At 45.7% G+C, this 14,791-nt stretch overlaps 1 protein-coding gene across 4 annotated transcripts in view; it reads right to left on the bottom strand.

Moving 5' to 3' along the window:
- The window catches only part of AFAP1 (actin filament associated protein 1), a 125,798-nt gene that overhangs the window by 33,494 nt on the left and 77,513 nt on the right, over positions 1-14,791 (bottom strand). For all 4 annotated transcript variants that reach the window (XM_064151642.1, XM_064151644.1, XM_064151643.1 and 1 more), the window contains exons 6-7: positions 13,003-13,182; positions 738-830 (exon numbers count right to left, since the gene is read on the bottom strand). In XM_064151642.1, the coding sequence (XP_064007712.1) occupies positions 738-830; positions 13,003-13,182 (273 nt within the window). The remainder of the gene's footprint in view (positions 1-737; positions 831-13,002; positions 13,183-14,791) is intronic.

Here is a 14,791-nt window from a genome sequence, read left to right as displayed (position 1 = left end):
TACCGTGGTTACCAACACAGTGCTGCCCATGAGCTCTGTGCTGCTTCATCCCATATCACATGCACAACCACTACAGAGTAACCAGGGCTAAAAATGTCTCTCAAAAGCCCCTTCTGTTTTCACACATTGAAAGTATTGAAGCACCCTGTAGGGCTGCACTGTCTCCTGGTTGAGTTGGGAGCTGCAAATGCATCAATTCAAGAAATTGGTTTTAAGTTATTCTTGGCTGGTCCATGTCATTGTTTGTTGCTTAAAAGAGTTATAAACAGCAGCACTTAAAGTGTATAAATTCATTAAAGATATATTGTGTCATAGAATCATAGAATCAAACAGGTTGGAAGAGACCTCCAAGATCATCCAGTCCAACCTAGCACCCAGCCCTAGCCAATCAACCAGACCATGGCACTAAGTGCCCCAGCCAGGCTTGGCTTCAACACCTCCAGGGATGGTGACTCCACCACCTCCCTGGGCAGCCCCTTCCAATGCCAACCACTCTCTATGGGAAGAACTTCCTCCTAAGATCCAGCTTAGACCTCCCCCAACACAACTTGAGTCTGTGTCCCCTTGTTCTGCTGCTGGTTGCCTGGCAGAAGAGCCCAACCCCACCTGGCTACAGCCTCCCTTCAGGTAGTTGTAGGCAAACAACTCCAGCACAGGGACTAAATCAGCAGCACGAGTCAGCAGGTAAATACAACCAGTGTCTAGGAATTTTGCACCCACCATTTGGATAACTTTACCTTTTCCAGCTCTGTTTTGTGTACTGGAGAACTGGACAAGGGCCCATCAGAGTCGACAGCTCCTGTGCAGTTGCTGCACACATCTTTTATCACCTTAGGAGACAAGGCAAAATTTAACAGTTATTCACAACCTACAAATCAGAACTACAAATGAATGGGGAGGAGAAGCACACAGACATTTACGAGGCAGGCAGGTGTCAGGCAGGCTGCCACTGCACTGACTTCTCCACACTGCCTCCCCCTAAGTCATTTCACATGCAACCTGGAGGAGACAGAATGTCTAGAGGTGGAAGGGTTTAGTTTCCAGACAAGCTAAGCTCCAAGGCTCTCCTGAGCAAAGGAAGCAGCAGCGCTGCTGACTTCCCATGTGCGAGTTCTGCAACATGAGCTCAGCTGACACCACCAAATTAATTTCATTACAATGATGAGAAAGTGGGATTAAATCCAAGGTCCTGCAAGTCAAAGGACAGGAGTTTTGCAGAGCACACTGCCCAGCTGCTCCTTGTTTTTTTGCTGTTGGGGAACTGATGAAGTGCTGATCGACTTGCGCAGTGGCATTGTGTTGCACTTCTGTATTACACTTGCACAGTGACATAAAGGCATAGGTCAGAGCACTTGCAAAGGTGTTTGTAGGCAAGGGAATGGCATTGTTTGCTTTTAAAAGGTTAAAGAAAACCCCAGAAGCTGAAATTCACTGAGATTTTGATAGAATAAGAACTTACAAACCTGAAACTGCATAAATACCTGTGGAGTCTTTACTTCCCATAGGTATAATTCAGTGTTTTATCTCTTGTGAGGTTACCACTAGCCCATCACCAGCCTGAAATTGCTTGTGCTGATGAGGACAGGTCCCAGCTCTGAACTCAGACTCGTATCAATGGGGTGCTGAGCTCTACACAGCTGACTACAGCCACGCAAGGATGGCAGAGCCAAGCCAGCTGTGAAAGAAAGGCATCCTGCTCTGCTGGGAGCAGCACCACTAGACATGTAAACTCCCCCCTGGACATGCACATGGATGTGTTTACATATCCAGCTCCCCTCTTTACTCTGTTTACAGCAGGCCTGGCTGGCAGAATGGAGGATCTAGCCTGAGAACTCCCAGTTCCAGGGAAAACAGCAATTAAGTCCTGTCAGTATCCAGATTTCTTTCAAGAGGAGGAAAAGTAAAACAACAAACAATGTCCATTTAGTCTTGAACTGAACAATCTTGATGTGGAAACCATCAGAGAGCTAACGAGGGCACCAAACAGTCCTTGCAGAGAGCACCGAGGTTCCCTTGAAAGGAATGTTTATGGGCTTACAAAGCCCCTCCACTTCATCTCATCAGCACATCATCAATTGCAGGCACTATATGCCACAAAGACAGAAAAAGCACCAGCCCCATTTTACAGATGGAGAAGTCATGAACAAAAGAAAAGATTAAGTCACTGGCACACAAAATCCTATGCCAAGAAGGGCAACGAACCTACACCTTTATTTCTGGCATCTTAAAACACTTTAGCACCCTTTCTTTACTAGGAACTTGCCTGCACCTTGTACCAGAAACACAAGCCCAGCATTCCATAGAAATCAGAGAAACATTCAGGTGCCCCTCAGGATCACCAAGCCCTACTGAGAGCCCTATGCTACAAGGTGCATCCTAAACCATATCCCCAAGCACCACATCCCAATGACCTTTAAACACGTCCAGGCTTGGTGACTCCACCACCTCCCCAATGCCTGACCACTCTTGCTGGGAAAACATTTCTTCCTAATGTCCAGCCTAAACCTGTCCAGTGGCAGCTTGAGGCCATTCCCTCTTGTTCTGTCACTATTTGCCTGTGAGAAGAGACCAACACCAAGCTCTCCACAGCCTCCTTTCAGGTAGTTGTAGACTGCCATGAGGTCTCCCCTCAGCCTCCTCTTTTTCACACTAACCATCCCCAGCTCCTTCAGTCACTTCTCACAAAATTTATTCTCCAGGCCCTTCCCCAGCTTTGTTGCCCTCTTCTTCACTGCTTCCAGCACCTACACATCCCTCCTGTATTGAAGTGCCCAAAACTGAACACAACCCTCAAAGTGTGGCCTCACCAGAGCAGAGTACGAGAGGACAATCACCTCCTTACTCCTGCTGGACACAGCATTCCTTATACCAGCCAGGATGCCATTGGCTTTCACCTGGGCACACTGCTGCCTTGCATTCAGTTGCTTGTCAATTAGATTTCACAGCATTGAGCATCTTTGGTAACAGAAAACATAGATGTATCTGTGGCAGAGCATTTGCACCTCAGAGTTAAATGTAGCCCTAAACCCAACAAGATCACCAGAGTGATTTTCTTGAATGTGTGTTGTTTTCTTTTCAACTGCTAGCCCTCAGCAATGGGATAAATACACTGCTCATTCCTAGAGCAATGTGACCATACAGTTTCTGGGAACAGTCATTTCTGTCTCTTGCATGACCCTAAGTCAATGGCTCATGTTTTCAGCATCTGCTCACACCACACAGTTAGTTAATTTTGGCAAAGGCAGACAGTAATGGGAGTTACAGACAGAACAGAGGGAAATGATTTGGCAGCACTGCCTGCAGAGTATGTGCAAAGTCATGCACTCCAGTAAATCCGGTTCTTATCATACCTCACATATGGAAGGAGAAGTTAAAGTGTTTAATTGGGCTGTAATTAAATTTTGATTACAAGCTATGACACGCTGTCAAATGGGAGTTTGTGTCAAGATCTGAAGTAAATGCAGATTCAAGGCTCCAACACTTCATCTGGGTTGAAGGGGTTCAGTGGCAAAGCCTTGTTCATCGCCTTCTATGTGCAACGTGACGGCATCTGATGCACAGCAGCAGCTCACCAGCCTGAAATGCCTTCCATATAGAATGCCTGCCTGGATGCACTCTCTGTAATTATGTTTGCAGACAGCTGCCATTAGAAATGTGGTTTTCACATGCTTATAGCTCTAACTCAACAGTTTGAGGATAAAACATTCCACCAGTGCTGCCAACTTGCATCATTTCAATCACAAGGTTCGGAGTTCTCGTCGAGTTCCCTTTTTTTCCTCCCTATGTTCCATCTCCTGGAGTCATCTGAAAGGATTCCTATTTCCATTCAAAAATGATTGTGAGAGAGAGTGGGGAAAGGAGGTCAGCAAGCTTCTACAGGTGGAAATATCTTCATGGCTCCAAAAGCAGAAATCAATTAAAAGGAATCCTCAAATGTGTTAATGAAGTGGCATCACCTGGAAGCCTGGTGTATACTCCATGGCTGGTTGGGAGTTTTCTCACCCATTAGAGAAAGGAAATCATTCCTTTTTATTTTCCCCTCTCATCACAAATCCCTTTGTACATGACACACACAGGGTGACCTGGCAGGAAAATCAAGCTGAGCTCATAAGCAGACTATGCATTCAGATATTAGAGATATAGGAGCAAATGTAATCAGAAAGCTGCAGGTCTGTCATTTCTTTGGATAGCCCCAAAAGTAAACACACAGAAATTAATCTGGTGTTACTCTGTGGCAAGGATGTTAAATACCACAATTAGCATGGCAATGTTACAATTAGCAGACTTCAGAAGGGCCTCTTTCAAATGCAGACCTGGAAGGCTTGTGCAGCCTGAGCTATATTCTTATTCCTTATTTGTCTGTGCTAGTTTGAAGCTAGCTGGAATGTTTTGGTGGGAAGAATCAGATTACAGGCTGTGAAAGGGAAACAAGGGTGATGTCTGCTGCACTCATAGGCTTGCTGAGATGTGTGAGAAGGAGAAGGTAAATATAGATAACTCAGTCGCTCTCTGTCTGGGCTTTGGGTTGCATCTCTCCCTGACCTAATCTGTAGTCTTTGTGACTAATCCACCTGCTTCCTAACCCCTCCTGGCTGACCCTCCATTCTGTCTTAAACATAGGGCAATGTCATGGTTTGGGTGTTCCCTGTCTCCCCCCTACACTTTAGAAATCACCCAGACTAGACTCAGACGGCTCTGGAAATTGAATGAGGCTTCTATTTACAGCTGGCACAATATCCAAGCAGATATTGACAGGATGTGCAGTTCTAGACAGAAATAGACAAGGGAAAAGGTAATACAGAAACACAACAGCCCTCCCAGAAACCTGAGTCCCCAGAAGGGGCTTCCAGCTGCCCCTTCACCTTCCCCCTACCCATCTCAACCTTTCCCCAGTCCCAAGGAGGAATGGAGGCTCAGCCAGGGGGTTAGGAAGCAAAGTGGATTACTCAGAGAAATGGAGGATGAGGCTAGAGAAAGATGCAGCTCAGAGCTCTCCAGCAGAAGAAGTGAGTGCCTTATCTATGTTTGGATTCTTCTTCTTGCATCTCTCAGCAAGCCTATGAGTGAAGCAGACATCCCCATTGTTTTCCTTCCACAGCCTGTAACCTAGTTCTTCTCACCAAAACATTCTAGTTAGCTTCAAACTAGCACAGGCAAGATCTTGGGCAAGGTTGAGGGGTAGGGAGAAAGTGGAAGGGTGGTTGTGAGCCCCTCCTGGGGACTCAGGTTTCTGGGAGGGCTGCTGTGTTTCTGTGTTACCTTTTACCTGTCTATTTCCATATAGAGCTGTATAGATTGTAACTATCTGCCTGTATATTGTGCTAAGCTGTAAATACAAAGCTTCACTCGATCTCCAGACCATAGTCTGGGTGACTTTCCAAGTGTGGTGGGGAGGGTAATACCCAAACCATCACATTGTCTTAGAGAAATCAAGTCTTGAATCCCCAGCTGGATCCACACCAGTGTCTCATACTGAGCGCAGTGACAGGAGGCACAAAAGGGAAATAGTTGCAGGTGGAAAGCTGGGAAGATTCCCTGCTCCAAGGCATTGACAATTCCACAAGGCAGTGGAATTCCTGACATGTCTGGAGAATTTAATCCTTTGAAACTATTTTAGTACACAAGCACTAGCAGTGCCTATAAAACCTCCATACCTGCACTCAGCTACCAATGTCTGCAATTCTTGTATCTGATTTTAAATTACACCTCAGGACTGGAGGCAAAATACTTGCCCTACACTTAACTCTTCCTACATGCAAAGGCAGAAGAAGCAGATGAGATTTTCCCAGCTCCCTTCAAAGATCCAGGCTTCAGGTGAAAAGATCAGGCATTGCTGTTTGCCTAGAGGTGGGATTCTGGCAGACTAGCAGCCAAGCCTATCTTTAGAGCCTGTATATCCCCTTAGCAATGCTCTTCTGAATGTTGAACCAAGACAACCCTTGTGTCATTTCTCCTGCATTTCTGCCATTCAAAACCTGCCTGGATGAGTTCCTGTGTGATCTGGTGTAGGTGATCCTGCTCTGGCAGTGGAGTTGGACTAGGTGATGTTTCAAGGTCCGTTCCAGCCCCTGACATTCTGTGACTTGGTGATATGTGGCCACTGAACTGGGGAGGGCCCAGGAAAGGAGGTGCTGGGTGACTGGGGGAGGCAGCTGGAGGCACTGCTGCAAGGTCAGAGGACAGTAACCCTGTGCAAAGGGACCTGCATCCCCAGCCCAGGCAGTTCAGAGATTCAGATCATACTTCAGGCTGCAAATCGGAGCAAGGTAGGACTTAAATGGTTTTCCATGCAAAGCTGTGAGTAGGAGACAGGAGAAATACTATCCAGTAATGAAAGCAGAAGATCAAGCCTCAGCCTTCCTGCATTCTGCTCCAAGATCCTGCTACATTTGTACTGGTGATTTTAGCCAGGAACCTACAGCAAGCTCACCCCTGAGGAAGCAGGCAAGAAGGACGTTTGTGGTCCTGGACACTCGGGGGGGGTTGGTTTTTAAGACTGTACATATGCATCCAGTTTGCTTAAGTTTGCCATGGTGCCACACACACACACACTCTGGTTCACAGCCAAGCCAGAATCTTCTGGCTCTCACCCTGGCAGCAGTCCTGCAGGCTGGTTAAAGCTCTCACAAGCACCTCAGTCCATCAGGTTTGACCCTCAACAGCTCTTATGCAAACACACTGACATTGTGATTTGAATGCAAGTACTGAAAACCATCTCTTTGAGACAACAGAGGGGGGCAGATGTGACTGAGTTGGAGGGCAGAAGGGCTCTGCAGCGGGACCTTGACCACCTGGACAGATGGGCAGAGTCCAATGGGATGGGGTTCAATAGCTCCAAGTGCTGGTGCTGCACTTTGGCCACAGCAACCCCATGCAGAGATACAGGTTGGGGTGGGAGTGGCTGGAGAGCAGCCAGACAGAGAGGGATCTGGGGGTGCTGATTGATACCCACCTGAACATGAGCCAGCAGTGTGCCCAGGTGGCCAAGAGAGCCAGTGGCATCCTGGCCTGCATCAGGAATGGTGTGGCCAGCAGGAGCAGGGAGGTCATTCTGCCCCTGTACTCTGCACTGGTTAGACCACACCTTGAGTGCTGTGTTCAGTTCTGGGCCCCCCAGTTTAGGAGGGACATTGAGATGCTTGAGCGTGTCCAGAGAAGGGCAACGAGGCTGGGGAGAGGCCTTGAGCACAGCCCTACGAGGAGAGGCTGAGGGAGCTGGGATTGGTTAGCCTGGAGAAGAGGAGGCTCAGGGGAGACCTCATTGCTGTCTACAACTACCTGAGGGGTGGCTGTGGCCAGGAGGAGGTTGCTCTCTTCTCTCAGGTGGCCAGCACCAGAACGAGAGGACACAGCCTCAGGCTGTGCCAGGGGAGATTTAGGCTGGAGGTGAGGAGAAAGTTCTTCCCTGAGAGAGTCATTGGACACTGGAATGGGCTGCCCGGGGAGGTGGTGGAGTCGCCATCCCTGGAGCTGTTCAAGGCAGGATTGGACGTGGCACTTGGTGCCATGGTCTGGCCTTGAGCTCTGTGGTAAAGGGTTGCACTTGATGACCTGTGAGGTCTCTTCCAACCCTGATAATACTGTGATACTGTGAATCCTAAGAGGGCAAAGCCTTCACTGCTGGTGATGATGTGCAGAGGAGAAAGAACCCAGCCTGACTGTCCTGGGGCACAGCACCTTCTTGAAGTTTCTTATAAACCAAGCAGTGCTGTGTGGAAATCACTTGCACTGAGTTAGCATTCCCAAACTGTGTTTCCAGTCAGTTTGAAGGCATGGTCGTTCAGCACTCGACTGTACTCAGCTAGAGAATGGAGATAAAAGCCTCCTTGGGAAAATGACCTAAGCCAATAAAGCAATGCCTGAAGTGCTTTGAGATCTCCAGCTGCAAATTCCCATAGAAAGTAAAACCAGCCCCACAATGTTTACAGTTGGAAGCTCACTTCTGGGCTGATTTAAACTGGTAAAAGAAGAGCTCTGCCAGTAATTTCTTCTTCAGTAAAACTTAGTTCACATTAAGACCAAAGCCCTGAAGTTTCTTGACTCCCTTCACTAAGCTCAGGGCAGTGAAAAAAAACCCAACCAAAACCAAAACAAACACAAAAGGGAAAATTTCTACTGTCCAAGACTTTTACAAGAGACAACATACAGTTAACTGAGACACAGACTGGGTAGGACAAGTGAATTTAGAGCCCTACAAGGAGCACTACAGGGTCTTTGGCTGACTGGATGCAGTCACAGCCTTGCTTCACTGCTCTCTTCAGGGGCAAAAATAAAAACTCTTTTCCTGCAACAAGTTCAAAATTGACTGAATGAGTACTGCATCCAGTTCTGGAGCCCATGTTACAGGAGGGATGTGGAGGTGCTGGAGTGTGTCCAGAGAAGGGCCACTGGGATGCTCACAGGGCTGGAGCAGCTCTGCTGTGAGCACAGACTGAAGGAGTTGGGGCTGTTCAGTCTGGAGAAGAGGAGGCTCCCAGGTGACCTTCTTGTGGCCTTCCAGGATCTGAAGGGGGCATACAAAAAGGCTGGGGAGGGACTTTTCAGGATATGAGGGAGTGACAGGAATGAGGGGAATGGAGCAAAGCTGGAGATGGGTAGGTTCAGGCTGGAGGAAGATGTTGAGCATGAGAGTGGTGAGAGGCTGGAATGGGTTGCCCAGGGAGGTGGTTGAGGCCCCATGGCTGGAGGTGTTTAAGGCCAGGCTGGATGAGGCTGTGGCCAGAGTGCTCTAGGGTAGGGTGTCCCTACCCATGGCAGGGGGTTTGGAACCAGATGGTCCCTTCCAACCCTGACTGATTCTATGACTTTATGATTCTATGAACATTGTCAACATGATGGATGCAGAAATGTCTGATTATGCCTGCAAGATTCACTGCTCATCTACAGCCCCTCACCTGAAGAGACTGCTTCAGAACAGCTGCACAATGTAAAATGAAGCAAAGTCAACAAAGGGAGCATAATGTTAGGGAGTCACAGAATCACAGAACTTTAGAGGCTGGAAGGGACCTCCAGAGGTCATTGAGTCCAATCCCCTGCCAAGCAGGATCACACAGGGTAGCCCACACAGGAATGCATCCAGGTGGGATTTGGGAGACTCCACAACCTCTCTGGGCAGCCTGCTCCAGGGCTCCATCACCCTCACTGTAAAGAAGTTTCTCCTCATGTTGAGGTGAAACCTTCTGTGTTCCAGTTTGTAGCTGTTGTTCCTTGGCTTGTTGCTGCTGCTCACCTAAAAGAGATTGGCCCCAGCCACTTGACACCCACCCCTCAGATATCTGTACACATTGATCAGATCTCCTCTAAGCCTTCTCTTCTCCAGACTAAACAGCCCCAGGTTTCTCAGTCTCTCTCCTTAGGGGATATACTCAAGTTGCCCAGTGATCCTCATGGCTCTCTGATGGACTCTCTCCAGCAGGTCTTTGTCTCTCCTGAACTGGAATACCAAAAGTTAGGCACAGCATTCCAGTTGTGGTCTCAGCAGGGCAGTGTAGAGGGGGAGAAGAACCTCCCTAGACCTGCCAGACACACTTTCCTGAAGGGAAGAGCCAAAAGCAAGGTCACTACTCCATGGTTACCTCTCATGCATGATCACTTTCCAATAATTTTTGCAGGAAGTAATGCTAAAAGAGGTCTTGGGACCAAACCCCATGACTGTTTCCTTCTACAAGAAGCTACTTCAGAACATCATTTCTTAGGCATCCATCTATCTTTCAGTTTTTAGTGGTCTAGTCTGAAGGTCCTGCACATAGAAAACATTCATCTTGTACTCAACACTGGTCAGGCCACACCTTGAGTGCTGTGTCCAGTTCTGGGCCCCTCAATTCAAGAGAGATGTTGAGGTGCTGGAAGGTGTCCAGAGAAGGGCAACAAAGCTGGTGAGGGGCCTGGAACACAAACCCTATGAGGAGAGGCTGAGGGAGCTGGGGGTGTGCAGCCTGCAGAAAAGGAGGCTCTATGGGGACTTCATTGCTGTCTCCAACTCCTTGAAGGGAGGCTGTAGCCAGGTGGGGTTGGTCTCTTCTGCCAGGCAAGCAGCAACAGAACAAGGGGACACAGTCTCAAGTTGTGCCAGGGGAGGTCTAGGTTGGATGTTAGGAGGAAGTTGTTGTTAGAAATAGTGATTGGCATTGGAATGGGCTGCCCAGGGAGGTGGTGGAGTCACCATCCCTGGAGGTGCTTAAGGAAAGACTGGAAGATGAGGCACTTAGTGCCATGGTCTGGTTGACTGGCTAGGGCTGGATGATAGGTTGGACTGGGTGAGCTTGGAGGTCTCTTCCAATCTGACTGATTCCATGATTCTGTCTGTATGAATGGAGCCACTAAACAAGCATCCTCTTCTCATATCATGTTCTTAGCAGTCCTTTCATTGTCAACATAGCATTTCCCAGAGCAGCCTAAAACTAAGTGTAGTTCTAGCACTGCGTTGGACGCGCTGAGACAAAGCGTAAGTCCTTGCTTGACCACAAATGCACAGCAGCAGCACACACAGATGCTCCTATACTCAGGCATGCATGGAAAAAGCTCATTTCTGGCTCAGAGTGTGGAACTGCACACATTTTTTCATGTACATTCTTGTGGGAACGTTTTAGGACTCAACTCTGGGGAAACTCCACCGCTTTACATTGCTCACCATATTACTGCTATGAGCTCAGCTCCAGGCTGAAGTTGTACCAGTTCTGCCCTTTGCTCTGAGAGCCTGGCAGGCTCTTTGGTGACATCAGCTATCTTTTTTTCTTCCATCTAGCATTTGTTAGCTGGTGAAACTGAAACTCCCTTTGTGGTTTGCAGTCTAGACTTCAGTTTGCACTAGGTTTATCAGCTGGGGGTTTTGGTGTCATCTTTACAAGTACTGTGCATTTACTTCATGCTTATCTTCCAATAGAGGTTTTTAAATGTATTTGCTTAAGTAAATGTATTTTATATTGATTACAGCTGCCTTGGAGAAAAAAAAATAAGCCATCTGGTTTAACCTTCATGGGAAAGTCTGACTCCTGCAGCCCTTCTGAGCTTTTCAGGCTCAAGAGTTAAACTTGCTTAGATACAAATAGATCCTTAGATACAAATCCAGGAGAAGCCACTGTTCCTGGGGGATAACCTGGCTTCAGTGGCACGAATTGGTGCAGCTAATGCATCTCCAGCTTTAAAAATCAGGAGAGGAACCCACGAGAAAGTGTAGGAACTTCCAAGACAAAGCCACACAGCATTTTCAGCAGCTCAGTTCAAGGAAGCCTCGAATGAGAATAAAAACACCATTTATTAACAGTAACAATAATAATTAAGAATCCCATGACATTTGCTACCTTGAAAAGAACAAAAAACTGTCCTTTTGGGGGTTTTTTGACTCACAAAGTTTTACTTCCTGGAAATGCTGGAGCTGTTGCAAGAGCTACAGGGCTCATTTTTGGGTAGCTGCTGGGACAGGCAGTGGGTAGCGCACAGAACTTGGAAGCCGAGCGCAGGGTAGTGCTGCCATCTGCTTGGAAGAGCTTTGGGTAACAGAGAACTTTGCAGCAGGAGGGAACTAAATCAAGTGTTGGCAGCCTGTCTCCAAATACTTTGCAGATAATAGAATAGAATCATAGAATTAAGCAGGGTGGAAGAGAACTCCAAGCTCATCCAGTCCAACATAGCACCCAGCCCTAGCCAGTCAACCAGACCATGGCACTAAGTGCCTCAGCCACGCTTTGCTTGAACACCTCCAGGGATGGTGACTTCATCACCTCCCTGGGCAGTCCATTCTAATGCCAATCACTCTCTCTGGCAACAACTTCCTCCTAACATCCAACCTAGACCTCCCTCAGAACAGCTTGAGACTGTGTCCCCTTGTTCTGTTGCTGCTTGCCTGGCAGAAGAGACCAACCCCCACCTGGCTACAATGTCCCTTCAGGTAGTTGTAGACAGCAATGAGGTCTGCCCTGAGCCTCCTCTTCTGCAGGCTGCACACCCCCAGCTCCCTCAGCCTCTCCTCATAGGGTTTGTGTTCCAGGCCCTTCACCAGCTTCATTGCCCTTCTCTGGACATGCTCCAGCAGCAGCCTAACATCTCCATGGCTGTGACTGGTTTCTGTGATGAGGAGACATTTCCTAAACTGAGATACAAACTCACAGTCAAAACCACACAGACACAGACCCCAAGCCCCTACAAGGTGCAATCAAATACTGCAAACCAGGAAATCACAGATTAATTGTCCATTGAGCAAATTAGCCCACAGCAGAACTCATACCTCTTCAGCTGCATTTTATGTCTCCCAGTTCTGCACCAAAACTATCTGCCATCAGGAAATTCCTTTGTGTTTAATTTGATTGTATTTGGGGAAAGCAGAGTTTGCTCTTAGAAAAGCAAGCACCATATAAGGTCAGATCAGAGCACTGCATGGAGAAGGCTCTAATGAGTCTCAGGCATTCAGACTTTTACATGCATCTAAAAGGCTGGATTTTGAGATCTTAAAACAAGCTCCTCAAACTGCAGTGATAGTTTCCCACACTGCTTCACTGACTTCCACATGTGAGGCTGGTAAAGTCCAACATAAATACTGAGTAATTTGGTTAGGATCTACAACTGCAGCCCTTGCCTTGAGATTTTCCACATTAGCAGACACCAAGCAGAAAAGAGGGGAACATGAAAATCATCTTTCAGAAGTCTGCATTCCCAGAACAAACCATAACACTGCTAAACCAGGATTAGCAAACTCGAATCAACTTCAGGAAGCTGAAGGATTTTCTCTCCATCCAGAGCAGCTCAAACAGGTACCTCCTCTTTTTAGAAAGCTGTTGATGGTATCACAATTCTTGCAGGGTAACCTATGGCAGCTGTGCATGTACACAGCTCCCAAAAGCAGCCTGGGAGCCAGCCCCCTCCACCTTAGGGAATCTGAACCTTCAGCTCACCACCACCATGTCCTAACCACCAAAACATTCTGGAGAAAGAGCTGAAGATGGAAATGAGCAGGCAATGGAAGCACTTTGTGGGTGGAAAAGCTCCTGGTCAGAAATGCCTGCTTACCTTTAGCCACTGTTCTGCCTGCTCTTTGCTCTGCACTGCCAGAACCAGGGCATCTGCTCCTTGGTGGGAGATTTTCAGCTCGTGCTTCTTCTTTTTGCTGTCTTTGGGAATGTATGTGATACTGCAGTCATTCAAGAGCAGTTCCATCTGGGGCTGCTGGTCCTTGGAACTTTTGTAACACTAAATAAACATAAGACAGGTCAGCAGTTACACCTCACCTTCCTGAACTTGGGGCAAAGATGCTTTTACACAGAAATACAGCCCTTGACCACACATCAGACAGTGGAGCCAACAGTAACTCTGCATTTCTCCTGCTCCTCCTCTCTGTAAAGCAAAATCACTTCCAGACTGACATTAAGAGACATCTTTCATTGCAGGACAGGTACAATGCATGGAGAGTACTGAGCTTCAATGTATTATCCTTATGACTCAACCTTGACCTCAGTCAGGTAGGAAGAGGGTGAGTTATGGTACCTGTTCACATGCAGCAGCAGATTAGACAGGTAGAGTTAATCACTTTACAGCCCAGATGTTTACACTGTCCCTTAGCATTAGCCCTACATATCAAGACAATAGCACATGCCTCACTCAGCTCCTCTTTTTATTTGAGATAATAATAATAATAATAATAATAATAATAATAATAATAATAATGATGTAATGGAAGAAGAAAAAATAAGAAAAAGAAGAGAGAGAAAGAAGAAGAAAAATAAGGAAGAAGATGAAGAAGAAAGAAGAGCAAAGCAAAAAAAGAAGACAGAAGAAAGTAACAAAAGAAGAAAGATGAAGAAAGAAAAAAAGAAGAAAGATGAAGAAGAAGAAAAGATGAAGAAGAAAGTAAAAAAAGAAGAAAGAAGAAGATGAAGAAAGAAAAAAGGAAGAAAGTAAAAAAGAAGAAAGAGGAAGAAGAATAAAGTAAAAAAAAGAAGAAAGAAGAAGAAGGTAAAAAAAAGAAGAAAAATAAGTAAGAAGAAAGAAGATGGAAGAAGAAAGTAAAAAAAGAAGGAATAAGAAAAAGAAGAAGAAAGAAAAAAAGAAGGCAGAAGAAAAAAAAAGAAGAAAGTAAAATAAGAAGAAAGAAGACGTAAAAAAGGAAATATGAATAACAAAAAGAAGATGAAGAAGAAAGTAAAAAAAGAGGAAAGAAGAAAGAAGAAGAAAAAGATGAAGTAGAAAGTAAAAAAAGAAGAAATTAAAAAAAGAAGGAAGAAGAGAAAGAAAAAAAGTAAAAAAGAAGAAAGAAGAAGAAGGTTAAAAAAAAAGAAGAAAGTAAAAGAAAGAAGGAAGAAGAAGAAAGAAAAAAAGAAGTAAAAAAGAAGAAAGAAGAAGAATAAAGTAAAAAAAAAAAGAAGAAATTAAAAGAAAGAAGAAGAAAGAAAAAAGTAAAAAAGAAGAAAGAAGTAGAATAAAGTAAAAAAAAGAAGAATAAAGTAAAAAAAAGAAGGAAGAAGAAAGAAAAAAAGAAGAAAGTAAAAAAGAATAAAGAAGAATAAAGTTAAAAAAAGAAGAAAGAAGGTAAAAAAAGAAGAAAAGTAAGTAAAAGAAGAAAGATGGAAGAAGAAAGTAAAAAAAAGAAGGAATAAGAAAAAGAAGAGGAAACAAAAAAGAAGAAAGTAAAAAAAAGAAGGAAGAAGAAAGAAAAAGGAGGAGAAAGAGGAAGAAAAAGAAGGAAAAAATAAAAGTAAAAAAGAAAACAAAGAGGAAGAAAAAGAAGAAAGAATAAATAGGAAAAAGAAGAAGTAGTAGCAACAGTAGTTTGGAAAGGGGGCAAAGTCCCATTTTTCAGCCA

The sequence above is a fragment of the Pogoniulus pusillus genome, chromosome 11 (genome assembly GCF_015220805.1).
Source record: "Pogoniulus pusillus isolate bPogPus1 chromosome 11, bPogPus1.pri, whole genome shotgun sequence".
Classification (NCBI taxonomy): Eukaryota; Metazoa; Chordata; class Aves; order Piciformes; family Lybiidae; genus Pogoniulus; species Pogoniulus pusillus.
This window is presented reverse-complemented; position numbering and strand designations above follow the sequence as displayed.